Here is a 15,302-nt window from a genome sequence, read left to right as displayed (position 1 = left end):
ATGATTTTATTCAAGGGTGGCATCTGTGTTTCTTTATTTGCAATTGCTAAGTGGACTTATAGAAATTTTTCACACTTGAAATAATTTAGTTGGTAATTTTAATGCAGAAATGGAAGGAAATCAAAAATTAAAAAGTAATTTAACTGATTTAGATATTTAGCAAGTTCTTATTGTTTTGGTCCCAAAGCTATTGAAGTCTATTATTTTAATTTTCAAAGTTATTGTAACAAAAACAAATGATACCAAGTAAATTTACCCTTATAATCTGACTACCATAAAACACAGTAGTTCTTTTTACCTTTCCACATTCCTTTTCAGTCTTTATGTCCAGAAATTAGCATTTATATTTACAAACATGGTAGAAATCAATGATGTATGGAAAAATGTTTATTGCATTTAGTACTACATTATAAGCATTTTATTGATTTAATTAGTATATATTAATGTTTTATTTTTTCTTTACTGTCTATGCAATTAAAAAGGTATTTAAACTCTAATTTTTATTATTAGTATTTTATCTTACAAAAATTTGTCATTATATGACTTGATTCATTACTCACTGCGGTCTGATTGCTGCATACATCGGACCTTAATATGTGTGATGTAAAATATACAACTAGTTTTTTCTAGATATTTAGAGGAATAAGAACTTCCTTCTTTTTTCTTTTATTATTCAAGGAGAAATGAAAGCAGAATGAATAGTAGCTTGGAGCAGTTTATGTGGCTAAAATGAGGTCTCTAAGCCATCAGGGCTTGGAGCAAAGGCTGTGGATATCTGAGGTATAAAAGCACCATCAGGGTACAAAGCCAAGAAGAGAGGAAGGTGGGGCACTGAGTTCAATGTGATGGATGACCCTGGGTCCTTGATTTCTTTTTTCTTTGTGCTTGGCAGGAAAGTGAGAATGGCAGTGGTTCTGAAGAAGTGTGCTACACTGTCATTAAGCACGTTCCCCGTCCAAAGCCCTCCCTGACCTCCAATGATGATGGCTATGAGAACATTGACTCCATCACAAGGAGAGTGAGACAGCTTAGAGAAGGATCAGAGACGGAATATGCTCTTGTTCGGACTTTTGTCACGAGGCCTTCCTCCTGCACGCAGGAGCATGATTATGAACTCGTGCTTCCACACTGAAACCCTCAAGTTGCCTCATCATCTCCAGCAGTGGAGATGATACGGCACAGCAGACTCCAGGGGAGACCTTCACTCGCAGTGGTTCATGAGATGATCGCTTCTGGCCAGAGTCGAACAATTATATCACTTTACTATACAGCCTTGGGCAACTCTGAAACCTGGCATCTGCGTGGTTTGGGCAAAACCGTATCAATTGACATAATGACTTAGAGTATTCCATATGTTATTGCTTGTGAAGTTTGAGGACATGGAGTGGGTGAAAAACCCTCTGAGGACAACAAGCATACATAGGTACATGCCTTAGAACCTTCAACTCCAACCCTCTCCTTCATATTTCAAATGCCAACTTCTCCACTTCCAATTATCTATTTTGTTTTTGAGGTGTAATCTACAAAATAAACTTTTTAAACCCAAGACTATTGGCCAGGCTTGGTGGCTCATGGGAGGATCCCCTGAGGTCAGGAGTTCAAGACCAGCCTGAGCAAGAGCGAGACCCACTCTCTAATAAAGATAGAAAAATAGGAAAAATCAGCTGGGCATGGTGGCACATGCCTGTAGTCACAGCTACTTGGGAGGCTGAGGCAAGAGGCTCCTTTGAGCCCAGGAGTCTGAGGTTGCTGTGAGCTAGGCTGACCCCACGGCACTCTAGCCCAGACAACAGAGTGAGACTCTGTCTCAAAACAAACAAAGAAACCAACCTAAGACTATTGACCAGACCCTTTGCTAACTTTATATTTACTTCAATTTTGCCTTTTCTACATACTGGAGATTCTTGGTTATAGACTTGCGGTAATACTTCAAGAATCAATAGTTTTTGGTATTTGCCTTTCTGAGAAGAGAAACTGAAAGTGTCACAAGAGAAAAAAAAAGATGAAATGAATCAAATATAGTTGCCCATCATTGCCTTTCTGTCACCCAGTAATAAATTGGAGGATTCTGTTCAAAGAGGAGTAAAAAATAAAACAAAAAACAAAAAACAAACAAATACAAAAAACGTGTGCTTATAGCTTTGTTCACAACATACTAGTTAATTTAAACTGTAACTAGTTACCTCCACTGAAGGAGGATGAATAGTTTCTGGTTTTAAAATTCATGCAAATTGGTAAATAATCCATCTGCTGATACTTTCATTCCCAAGGAATTTTAAAATGATATGCCAACTTCTTAGTAAGGACCCAAGGACCTTAAGTGACAAAACACTCATGATATATTTTTCTGTATAGTTACAATATACAGGTTGAGCATCCCTCATCCGCGATTCTTATGACCGTGTTTTGAATTTTGAAGTTTTAAAAATATTTTGGAATATTTATATATACATAAAGAGATATTTTGGGGATGGGACCTAAGTTTAAACATGAAATTAATTTGTTTCATATACACTTTATACACATAGCCTGAAGGTAATTTTGTACAGTATTTTTAATAATTATGTGTGCGAAACAGATTTTGTGTACATTGAACCTTTGGAAAGCAAAGGTGCTACTATCTCATGTCAGCACTCAAAATGTTTCAGATTTTTGGAGCATTTCAGATTTTTGATGTTTGGATTAGGTATTCCCTGACCTGTACTGACCTTTTGATCATTGACAAGCATCAGTCAATAGGTAGATTTGAGCTAACTTATTTGTTGTATCCAAGTTTGACTCTCTACACTTGACTGATTCTTGTGCTTGCGTGCGGTGATTTTAGTGTGTAGAAGAACTTAATAGCAATCGTGTAATTCTAAAAATGTCATCATGTCAAAAATATGTCAGGCTTGTAGAAATCAGCCAGTTTTAGGGAAAACTGACAAAATTATTTACTCTCTGTATGTTTTGGTAGTTATTTTTAATATATAATAAATATCATATTTAAAATAAGATTAATTTTAATTCATGTAACATTTTGGAATTGTAGGAGAAGGGGCAGGCAATAGATTGATGGACAGTATTGTTTATTAGAAGGCACACAGCAGTACAAAGGCATGGATGTGACTTGTGCCCTGGGGAGACTGCTTAATCTTTCTTTCTGAGATTCAGTTTTTCAGCAAAGTAGAATTTTAAAATTATAACTGTTTTATATGTTTGTGAAGAACAATAACATCATTGCTGTAAACTGTTTTCTAAAGCTTTGTTTATTTTTTATGCATATGAATGTTTGAAAATAACCCAAATGCCCATCAATTCACGAATGGATTAGTAAATTGTGGTATATGTATACCATGGAGTATTACCCAGCTATAAGAAATAACGCTGATACGACATCACTTTGGTTCTCCTGGAGAGAGTTGGAACCCATTACATTAAGTGAAATATCCCAAGAATGGAAAAACAAGCATCACATGTACTCACCAGAAAACTGGTTTCCCTGATCATCACCTAAATGCACATCGGGGAAGGATACCAATTGGATATCAGACTGAGACGGGGGGGTGGGGGAGGGGATGGGTGTATGCCTACATGATGAGTGCGTTGCACACCCTCTGGGGAATGCCCATGTTTGAAGGTGCTGACTTGGGGAGGTGGGGGGGCGGGGAGGGGATGGAGGTATGACTACATGGTGAGTGCCAGGCGCACTGTCTGGGGAATGGACACACCTGAGGCTCTGACTCAGGGGGATGGGCGGGACATGGGCAATATATATAACCTGAGCTTTTGTACCCCCATAATAAGCTGGAATAAAAAATAAAGTAATACCCCAAAGAGCTACTATCTAAGTGGGTTATAGCTATCAATATTTATCATCTAAGAGTCAAAACTGAAAAACTAAAAACATATACTTATTCATGAAAGTTATAACAAATCCATTATATGTTAACAAAAACACCAAACATAAAAAAAAGAAAATTTGAAATTATTTATATTTTCAAGCAATTTTACTGAGGTATAATTACATACAACAAAATGCAACCACAGTAAGGGCAGAGTTACAGGACTTTTGTCAAACGTATGCACCCACGTGACCTCCCCTCCCCCATCGGGATGGAGTGTGCGCATCATCCCAGAGATGCTCTCTCTGCTCTTTCTCTGTCTCTTTCCCCAGTCCTGGCAACCAACGGTCTGCTTTCTATAGCTGTAGATCAGATTTGCCTCCTCTGGAGAGTCACAGAAATTGAAACTTGTACCATTTATTTCGCGTGTGTAAGGTTTCTTTCATTTCGTATAGTTTTGAGATTCATCTATGTTTTGCGTCTGTCAGTAGTCGACATCTTTTTATTTGTCATAGTATACCACTGTGTAGGTATATTATCCTATAATTTGTTAATCTAGTCCTTGATGGATATGTGCGGTATTTACAGTTTTGAAGAAAGCTGCTTTAAATATACTTGAATATCCGGGTGTATCAGTTTACTCTGGCCACCCTAACAAAGCAGTGAGTGAGTGGCTTAAATAACAGCAATTTATTTTCTCACAATTCCGAAGGTTAGAAGTCCAAGGTCAAGGTGTTGGCAGCGTTGGTTTCTTCTGAGAGCTCTAAGGGAGAGTTTCCATGGACCTCTCCCAGCTTCTAGTAGTATGCTGGAACTCTCTGGCGTTCTTTTGGCATTCAGATTTATTGAGAAGACATATGCATGCCAAGGGGTGCGAAATAAATGTGACGATAATTCAGGACCTGCCTTCCATCTCAGTGAAGTTTCTAGGGTCAAGTGGTGTGGGGCATGTTGAGATATCCTAAGGTGAAGAATAAGTCATTGCATCTGGTTTCCTCTACAACAAAAAAGAGGCACAGTATCTAGTGGACCCCGTTAGATTTGGGGGCAGCACATTCTTCAGTTGTGTGTGCCACACCTTTGAGTGTGGCTCAGAATAAAAGAAAGATCTGCAACAGGTGCAGGTTGCCATGGGAGCTGCTCTGCCATTTGGGCCATGTAGTCCAGCAGATCTGATGGTTCCTGAGGGGTCAATGGCAGAGAGGGATGCTATTTAGAGCCTGTGGCAAGCCCTTCTAGGTCAATCACAGTGATGGTCCTTAGGATTTTGGAGCAAAGCCCTGTCATCCTCCCCAGATACCTACTCTCCTTTTAAGAAAGAGCTCTTGGCCTCCTCCTGGGCCTCAGTAAAGATTGAACGCTTAACCTTGGGTCACCAAATTACCATGAGACCTGAATGGCCCATTGTGAACTGGGTGCTGCCTGACCCAGCAAGCCATGAAGTGGGGTGTACATAGCAGCACTTCACCATCAGATGGAAGAGGTATGAAACTGAGCTTAAGCAGGCCCTGAAGCTGCAAGTAAATCACATGAAGAAGTGACTCAATGCCGTGGCCCCCACCCATGCTACACTCCCTTCTCTCTCCCAGCCTGCACCTATGGCCTCATATGGTCCCTACTATAAGTTGACAGGCCCTGCAGAAAACTTGGGCCTGGTTCATAGATGGTGCTGCATGATATTCAGGCACTGCCCCAAAATGGACAGCTGAAGCCGTACAACCCCTTTCTGGGACATCCCCAAAGGACAGTGGTAAAGAGAAATCCTCCCTGAAAGTAGAACTTCTAACAGTGCATCTGGCTGTTCACTTTGCTTGGAGAAAAAAATGGCCAAATGTGTGATTATATGCCAATTCATGGGCTGTGGCCAATAGTTTGGTGGATGGTGAGGGACGTGGAAGGAACATGATGAGAAAATTGGTGGCAAGGAGGTTTGGGGAAGAGTTAAGTGGATAGAACTCTCCTGATAGGCTAAAAACATGAAGATATTTTGTTATGTGAATGCTCAAAAATGACCTTAGCAGAGAAGATTTTTAATAGTCAGGTTAACAGTATGACACATTCTGTGGATACCAGTCAGACTCTTTCCCTGGCCACCCCTGTCATCACCCAATGGGCTCATGAACAGGGGGCCATGGTGGCAGGGACGGAGGTTATGCAGGGACTTCCACCCTTCAAGGCTGACCTGGCTATGGCCACCACTGAGTGTCCAATTAGCTAGAGCCCAGCACTGAGGCCCTGAGATAGCACCATTCCCAGGGTGATCAGCCAGCTTCCAGGTGGCAGGTTGATGGCACTGTACCCTTCCAGCATGAAAGGAAGTTCTTACTGGAATAGACACTTATTCTGGGTATGGATGTGCCTTCTCTGAACACAATGTTTCTGCCAAAACTGCCATCTGGACTTATCCACCATCATAGTATTCTGTATAGCTTTGTGTCTGATCAGGAAACTCGCTTCACAGCAAGTGGAATGTGGCAATGGGCTCATGCTCATGGAATTCACTCTACTTACTGTAGTCCCTACTGTCCTGAAGCAGCTGACTTGTTAGAACAGTGGAATAGCCTTTGGAAGACTCAGTTGCAGTACCAGGTAGGTGACAAAACCTTGCAGGGTTGAGACAAGCCTCTCCAGGATGCTGTGCATACTTTGAATCTGTGTCCAATACATGATGCTTCTCACATAGTGAAGATTCATGAGTCCAAGAATCAAAGGGTGGAAATTGGAAGGATACCACTCACTATTACTCTTAGTGATCAACTGGCAAAAATTTTTGTTCTTTGTCCCCATGACCTTAAGCTTTGGTGGCCTAGGGGCCTTACTTCCAAAGAGAGTAATGCGCAGACCAGGAGACAAAATAATATTTCTATTAATCTGGAAATTAAGACTGCCACTTGGCCATTTTGGGCTCTTTGTTCTTCTGAATCAACAGGCAAAGAAGGAAATTACTGTAGTGGTAAGGGTAACTGATACTGACTGAAAAACAGAAATGGGACTGTTACTCCAAAGTGAAGGTAAGGAAGAGTATACCTGCAATACAGGAAGTCCCTTAAGGCTTAAGACATCTTGTCATATTACCATAATCTGTGATTAAAGTCAACAGAAAACTACAACAACCCAATTCTGGCAGGACTATTATTAAGGGCCCAGAGCCTTCAGGAATACAGGTTTGGGTTACCCCACCAGGTAAAGAAGTATGACAGCTGAAGTGCCTACTGAAGGCAAAAAGAACACAGAATACTAGCTACAACCATGTGACCAGTTACAGAAACAAGGACTGTAATTGTTATATTTCTTCTTTATTCTGTTGTGAATATATTTGTGGGCATGCATATATATACAAATATTAATATATACGTATCTGTGTATATAAACATATGTATATTATAATACATATACACTTTATGTGTTACATGTACATATATGCATATGTATACACATATATTAAGCAAATATCTTTGATTACTTCCTTCTTTTATTGCCTTATCATATAACATATGATGTATTAATTTTACATCACAGTATTTAAGTTATAGGACATCAAGGAGAAGAATAAATATCATGTGTTATTTCCTTTATTCAAAGATTCTGTGTGGTTTAAGGAGATATGTATGAGTGTCAAGTAGACAAAGGATGGACTATAGTAGTTAATTTTATCTATCAACTGTCAAAGGTGTCAACTTGGCTAGGCTATGGTACCCAGTTGTTTGGTCCAACACCTGTCCAGATGTTGGTGTGAAAGTTTTTTTTTTTTTTAGATGTGATTAACATTTAAATCAATAGATCTTGAGTAAAGCAGATTAAATCTCTTTCATAATTGGGCCTCATCCAATTTGATGAAGACATTAATAGAAAACAGACCATAAAAGAAGGAATTCTCCCCAGGAATGCAACATAGAAACTCTGCCTGAGTTTCCAGACCACTGCCCTGTGGAATTCAGACTCAAGACGACAACATCAGCTCTTACCACAACTGCCAGTTTGAAGGCCCACCGTGGCCTCTGCAATTGTGTGAGCCAATTACACAATCTCTAGATAGATAGTTTAGATAGATAGATACATAATGGTTCTTTGAAGAACACTGAGACATCAACTGCCCATCCATCAATCCATCTTAATTATTTGAGCCATTTCAGATTAAACTGTAGACATTAGGATGTTCCCATCTTAAATCCTCACCATTCACACCATAACTATAGTTCAATATTTCCTAATTTTTCTTTTGATGTCAAATTTAAATTCAATGAAATAAAAAAAACTCTTAATGCACATCTACTGAGTTTTGAAAAATGCATACATCTTTGTTCTCTGTAATCACGCTGAATGCTCTACCATGCCTCTTCCAGTAGACTCATCCTCATGCTTCTGCACAGAGGCAACCTCCCTTTTGATTTTTCCACTATAAATTTTTCTTATTCTAGAACTTCATGTAAATGGGATCAGATTCTGTTGTGTGGCCTTCTTTAACTCAGCATAAGGTTTTTGAGACATACCCATTTTGTTGCCTATATCAGAATTCATTTCTTTAAAAAAAAATGATTCTATTGGATGAATATACCAGTTTGCGAATCCATTTTCTTATTGATAGACATATAAGCTACCTGTTATGAACATACTTTTACATGTGCTGTTGTGGACATATTTTTTATTCCTTTTCAGTAAATTCCTGGAAGTGATTTAACTAGGTCAGAGGGTAGGCATATGTTTAGTTTTATAGGAAATTGCCAGAACTTTTGCAACAGTGATTGTGTCATTTTTCCCTCCCACATACAATTTATGAGAGATCTGGTTATTCCACACCCTTGCCAATATTTGTCCCTTTATTTAAGTTTAGTCATTGTGGTGGGTGTGTTGTGGTATCACTTTGTGGTCTTTATTTGTATTTTCCTGATGACTAGTAGTATTGAGTACTGTTCATCTGTTTATTGACCTTTTATATATCTTCTGCCTGTTTCTTATCAGTTTGTTTATCTTTTTGCTATTGTGTTGTAGGGTTTCTTTATTTATCTCTGGTACAAGTTTTTTGTCAGATGTAAGTTTTTCCAATGTTTTCTCCCAGTCTATGGTTTACCTATTCATTTTGTTGTAGGATCTTTTAACGAGAAGACATTTATGATTTTGATGAGGTTGAAATTATAAATTATTTTTATTAATGTTTTGGTTTCTGTGTTCTACCTAATCATTGCACACTCCCAAGTTATGAACATATTTGCCTATAGTTTTCTCTTAAAGTTTAAGGTTTTAGCTTTTTCAATTAGAATTATGATGGATCTCAAATTAACGTTTTGAGCTTAATAGTGTAAAGTAGTCCTGCTTGACTTTTCTTTTCACATTGAAATGTAGCCATTTACTGAGAAGACTTTCCTCTCCCACTTCTACTGTTTTTATGACTGTGTTGAAAACTGATCGCATGGTGTTCATAGTCACATCACTGCCACACTGTCTTGGTTACAGCAGTTTTACGGTAAATCTTAAAAGTTAGGCAGTTTAAGTGCACAAGTTTGTTCTTTTTAAAAAATATTGTTTTAAATATTCTGGGACCATTAACGTTCCATAGTTCCCATGCCCACTGTGGAAACACCACCTTCCCAGCACCTGCATGTGCTCACCAACCCGGAAGCTTTCTGAGTCTGGGTGTTCGTGAGTTTTTACAGAAATTTCATTATGTCGGCACGATTGATTAAATTATTGGCCATTGGTGATTTAACTCAATCTCTGGCACCCTTCTCTTCCTTGGTCAGGAGTAAAGCTGAAATTTCAAACCCTCTAACCATGTTGTTGGTTCTCTGGAAACCAGTCCCATCCTGAAACTATTGAGGGAACCACCTTGAGTGATCTCATTAGCATAAACTCAGATAGGGTCAAAAGGGGCTTGTTGTGAATAACAAAATACAATTTTGTTACTCAGAAAATTCCTAGGGTTTTAGGAGCTCTTTGCTAGGTGTTTGGAACTGGAAAAGAGGCCAAATATATATATATATTTTTTATTATATCACATGTAGATATTTTTATTTTCCCATTTAGAAATTTATTTTGTAATTTTATTCCTTCATAATTATGCATTGTGGCAAATCAGACTTTATTCTTTCCTCCGTCCTTCCCCCTTTCTTCCTACCATCTTTCTTTCTTTCTTTTTTTTTTTACTTTCTTTCTTTCTTTTCATTTGCCTTATTTTAAATTTCCACAAGAAAGATGACTAACAGTACCAACATTATTTCACATTTACATAGTTTAGTCCAACAAGACTCTTAACACATTGGCTGCCACACTAGAAAAAAAATTTTTTCTTTGGGGCCATGGTATTTTATTATGAAAATAGAATAAAAACTTCAAAAACAAAATAATCCTTTTTAATTTAGTGAAAAGTTTGTTATTTTTTATTGTTTTCTGTGCATGAGCTTTATGCAATTAAATTGTCACTATTAATTGTAACAATAAGAACATCAACAAGTAAGATTTTCATGAACCACTTGCAGAGTTTTGCCCGGGGCCGCCCATCACGTAACATGTACACTACAGCAGGGCGGCATGAGCTGCCTACACGGCATGAGGCTCCCAGGGTAAAGAGACATGTCAGTTACATATGCGTCACGAGGCCCCGGCTCCAAACCAGCGTGACTTAAATACCACTCGCATGTTAGTCAATGTGTTCATTGATTTGTAAGATTATTATAGGGTCAATGCTCAAGGTTGTAATGATTCCTTTACTGACCAAATTTTTACTTAGACTCCTCTGAACGCTTTTTTTTCTTTTAACTGGGCCTAACTTTTGAACTTCCATTTTTTGCATTGTCTTATTTTAGCTAGAATCCTGCTGAGTAAGTGTAATCAGAACTCCACCCCCCACCCCAGATATCCGATCAGGTTTCTCATCTTTCACTGTCATCCAGGGGATATCTGGTCACCCTGCCCAGCCTTCAGCAAGAAACTAGTTAGAACTACAGTTATTAAATCTTTGCTATTTTTCTTATAAATGTTTACCACATTTAAAAATTTGTGTTTAAAATTTTAAATAGAGTTGAAGACTTTGCTTTTGAAATTTTCCTCTGCTCATCTTAGGTTTATTGGGACTAAACCCTGTAAGGACAGAGTAACGAGAAAGACAAACAGAAGTTTATTAAAACGTATGTTTCACATACACATGGGAGCTGCTCCAGGAGTGGACAATTCTCCAAGACGTGACCTACGCCTCCAGCTATGCAGCATCTTCAAAAGAGAATAGTGAATTTTTAGAGATGCGACAAGACAAAGAAAAAGGACTCCAAGTCCCCGGGAAGAGCAAACTGTGGGAAGGCAAATAAATGGCAGATACAGGCTAGTTAGCAGAGCTGTCCCGTAGATTCCTCTGGTCCCACCTCCTGGCTGTTAAAAGGCTGAAGTTGTCTTCTGTGGTTGACCTTTGCCCTTCATGGTTGAGAGGGAAAGAGGACACCTTTGTCTTTGTAAATCTATGTCCTGCTTCTAGGCAACTAGAGGGAAGGAAGGTAGCCCACCCTTATCTGCTTCCTCCCACTTGCACTCAGCTCAGAACAATTTTTATGTTAAGGGAAGCACGTTTTTGATGGCACATTCTGGTCTCTTTCACTTTCAGTTTCTCTTTTAAAAACATATTTTAATTTTTATGCTATCGGTCAAAACAATTTTTGAATTATATAATTTGATGCTTACTTGGGACATAAAATTTCAGTACATCAACATGTTTATTGTAGATTTAATATTTAATCAATATCAATAAAAATTGCCCTGCTTTGCTAGTTTTGTAGTTTTTACCTTGAAATCAAATTTTATTGAATTTTTCTAATTTAATTCTTTTTAATCTTTTCTCTCCTTTCTTTAATTCACTATATTGTTTGTAGGTTTGTTTGTTTTTTAACCTAGCCTATGACTTGCCCTTTTCTATTATTTGGAACATTCATCCTGTAAGTGATTGACGTATTTATTGAATTCATGTTTATGAGCATCTATGAGCGCCCACTGTGGGCCTCACTGACATGGTTTATCTGACTTCTTTAACCTATTTTAATTCTTTTGTTATTTAATGTGCCATCGTTGTTCTTTCTTCTGTACGTTTTTTTCATAAACTTTTTCTTTAACCTTCATATGTATCCAGTATTTGAGAAGTAATTTAGTCTGGACATTAGTTCTAAATTTTATTTTATTTTATAGAACTCCTTGGCCTCCCAAAGTGCTGGGATTACAGGCATGAGCCACCATGCCTGGCCTCTAGTTTTAAATTAAAAAAAAATATATATATATATATGCATATAAACTAAGACAGTTATTTCAGAATCCTCATTCAGAAATTAAAATATTCATCTTTTGAGAAATGAAGTAAATAATACTCTTAAATTTTCTTTCCTTCCTCCACCCTACCCTGGATTTGATGATGTACTGTCACACTTTTGACTATACTATTATTATTATTTTATTATGTCATGTATTTTTAAGGAAAACTCAAGCAGGCAGAAGAAACCCGAGACAGAGGCATGCCACTGCGCCTGTGTCCTGCCAGCACGAGCAGCCACACGCTGTGCTCCCAGCTGCTTTGAGGAATGCACTTTGCCTGCTCCTGCTGTCAGCCAAGGCCCCCACTTCCGGCCTAGGTCACATCTCTCTTGCCACCTCAAGGAAGTTGCTCCAGGATTTCATTTTCATTCCTGCATCATTGATTTCTTTCTCTTTACTGGATTATTCAATCAACATAAAAAAATTCTGCTTTAATTTTAATGTAGAAACAGCCTTATCTACAAGACCTCTCTCCCCAGAGCTCCTCATTTCTTCTCTCTCTTTTGCATCAAAACTCTTCAGGGTCATTTTTATTTGCTCCCTCAAATTCACCTCCCACCATTAGCTTTTAAATCCACTTCACCCACATTTTCACACTGAATCCGGTTTCCTCATGAGCGTTTTACTCCGTGTGGCAGCAGCGTGTGGCAGGTCAACCATCACTCTCTCCACCTAGAAATCCTTTCTTTGCTGAGCTTCTAGGGGACCACGTTTGCTTTTAGGTGGAGGCAGATGTTTGACTAAAGAATCAATGTTAATTGTTTGCCTCAGACTCTCTATTATTCAATTAACTTTGGAAGTTTTAATTTTTTTCTAGACAACATCCACTTTTTTAGGTTTAAATGTATTGATATAGGATTATACACAATTTTATTGCTAGAAATAATATTAAAAATACTTACACTTTTAAATATGTGAGGTGTTACTCTGTGCCAGTTGCATGATCACAGTACAATAAAATTTGAAATTAAAGGTAAAAATAATTCTTAAAGAGCTCTAGATTTGAAACATAAGACACACGTGCACATCCATGGCTTCGAAAGAGTTCATTATTGTGTAGATAAGATAATCTGCAGTCAAATAATTACGGCCAGGAGTCAGAGCAAGAAAAATTTGAGAAGACAGGAACGCACAGGGTGGTATTTCTCTGAGCAGGTGGGAAGTATCTATTCTGGGAGGCTCAGGATGGTCTCCCAGGAAAGTGACAGTTGAGCAAAGCTCTGTGTGTGTGTGTGTGCACGTGCGTGCATCATTCCTAGAATTTCTTCTATTTTGCACTTCTGAATTTATACTGTTCTCATAGAGTGGAGAATCATGTGTCCCCCATCAATTTTCTATTTGGTTTCTGTCCAAAAGTTATACACCAATGTTGTTTGAGGTGATTTTTCTTTATTACTCTCAGAGTTGTAATTAAGTTTAATTTGTCTATTAATTCCATTGAATATTGTCTTCCTTTCGAAGGTGTGAGGACCCACTTGGAACCTGAGAGTCGGCATGAGATTATTTTATGCTGAAGACAGTTGGGAATCAACAGAGGCAGAGAGGAGCCTTCTCCAGAGCATCCTTATCTGATGAAAAGCAGCAATTCTGGGAAAGGAGGCAGAAGACAGAAAGAACACTGACATCTGCATAAACAAACATTATCACAGTTTTTTAAATCTCTTTTGTTTTTCTAAAAACCCATTTGTCTTCCCTAAAGAAGCCTACTTACTCATCAGATAGAAGCCTTTTCTCCCGTCCCCTTTTCCCTACTAAATTACATATATAAACCTCTAATTTTAACCAGTTAGCAAGCGAGGTGCTTTTTTTGTTAGTTCTCATATGCATACAAATAAATGTTATTCTCCTGTTGATCTGTCTTTTGTTGAGGAAGAGAAAAAGTTTTTCTGTCTCTGAGAAATGCTTTTGGTAAGCCTATTTTAATGCATTTACAACCGATGATACGGACCTACATAAGGTCCTCCAGTAAGACTTTTTATACATCTCATACTTTATTTAGAGTGATTGGGCTTATTGGAGCAGTTAGGAGAGTATCCAGTGTACAGGAAATAAAAATTTGAGGACCACCTCCCCAGTTCCTTATGCAAAAGGCAAGGTCAAGCCTGGAGGTTTGCAACACCCCCTTCAAATGAATAGCTGTTACTAACATTATGGGTCAGCTAGATCCCCAAGGAAAGGTTAAAAAGCCTCAGGCATCCACAGCAATTGCTCCCACAGATCATTCATAAGGAAATTTCTTGCTGGCCTCTCATAAGCAAGGACATGCACATCATAACTTTGGGTCTGCAGACTCCATCTAGCTCTGAAAACTAAAGTCTGCTCAATTACACACTAATAATGTTGATCCCAAGTTTATCTTCCCAGGTGCAGGACAGAGACAAGATCAAACATTCTTCCACCTACCCAGGGACATCTACATAATTGATGTTTCCTTCACTCCCCTTTTCTCTTCTAAGGTCAGCCTTATCTTATGTAAAATACAGATTTCCCGGGCTTCACAAGAATGTGACCATTTGTCTCACTGCCACCCCAACTGCTCTTTGTTGTTCTTTCTGTATGCCTTATCTCTCTTAAATACTGATCCTCCCAAAGTCCCCTTCAGAAAAAGCAATGGCAGCTTTGTCTGTGGTTTGTGTTTTCCTGGGCATGTCCTCAAACTTTGGCTTAATAAACCTCCAGTGATTGAAATCGTGCCTCTGTCACTTACTTTGGGTTGTAACTAGAGATGACGAATGCTCAGTTGAGGTTTGAAAATGTTTATTTCCAAGTGCAAGTGACACCAGATTCCACCTGGCAATCTTATTTGCATGCTAAAAACTGCAAATTTCTTACTAAATAATAAAAGCAGAGTGCCAAAAATCTCTGCCTCACAAGCATCCCTTCCCCAGGGGATTCCTGCCCAACTGTACACCAGTGAACACAGGATTTAATTGCTCCCTCAGGCCCCTTTGCTGCCCCCCCCCCCCCCCCCCCCCCCCCCCCCCCCCGTGACCTCAACCAAGTAAGCATGCTATATATTTCTCTTCATGGTTTCCTCACTCATTATTGTAGAGGAAAAGGAGATTTTTATCCTTTTAGGAGCATAAGCATTTGGTCTTTCCTCGTGTCTGTTTTCGACCTCAGGTAAAAGATGCTGGCATGATACCAATGATGCCCATACTCCTCTCCATGAGCTTGTGTCCATAAATCTCTTGG

General features: G+C 38.6%; 1 protein-coding gene across 1 annotated transcript in view; it reads left to right on the top strand.

The window, feature by feature from the left end:
• GCSAML (germinal center associated signaling and motility like) overlaps positions 1 to 1,560 on the top strand; it is a 28,280-nt gene extending 26,720 nt beyond the window's left edge. The window contains exon 5 of the mRNA XM_045567428.1: positions 893 to 1,560. Within this exon, the coding sequence (XP_045423384.1) occupies positions 893 to 1,132 (240 nt within the window). The 3' untranslated portion in view covers positions 1,133 to 1,560. The remainder of the gene's footprint in view (positions 1 to 892) is intronic.
• Positions 1,561 to 15,302: the final 13,742 nt, after the last annotated feature.

The sequence above is a fragment of the Lemur catta genome, chromosome 13 (genome assembly GCF_020740605.2).
Source record: "Lemur catta isolate mLemCat1 chromosome 13, mLemCat1.pri, whole genome shotgun sequence".
Lineage (NCBI taxonomy): Eukaryota > Metazoa > Chordata > Mammalia > Primates > Lemuridae > Lemur > Lemur catta.
This window is presented reverse-complemented; position numbering and strand designations above follow the sequence as displayed.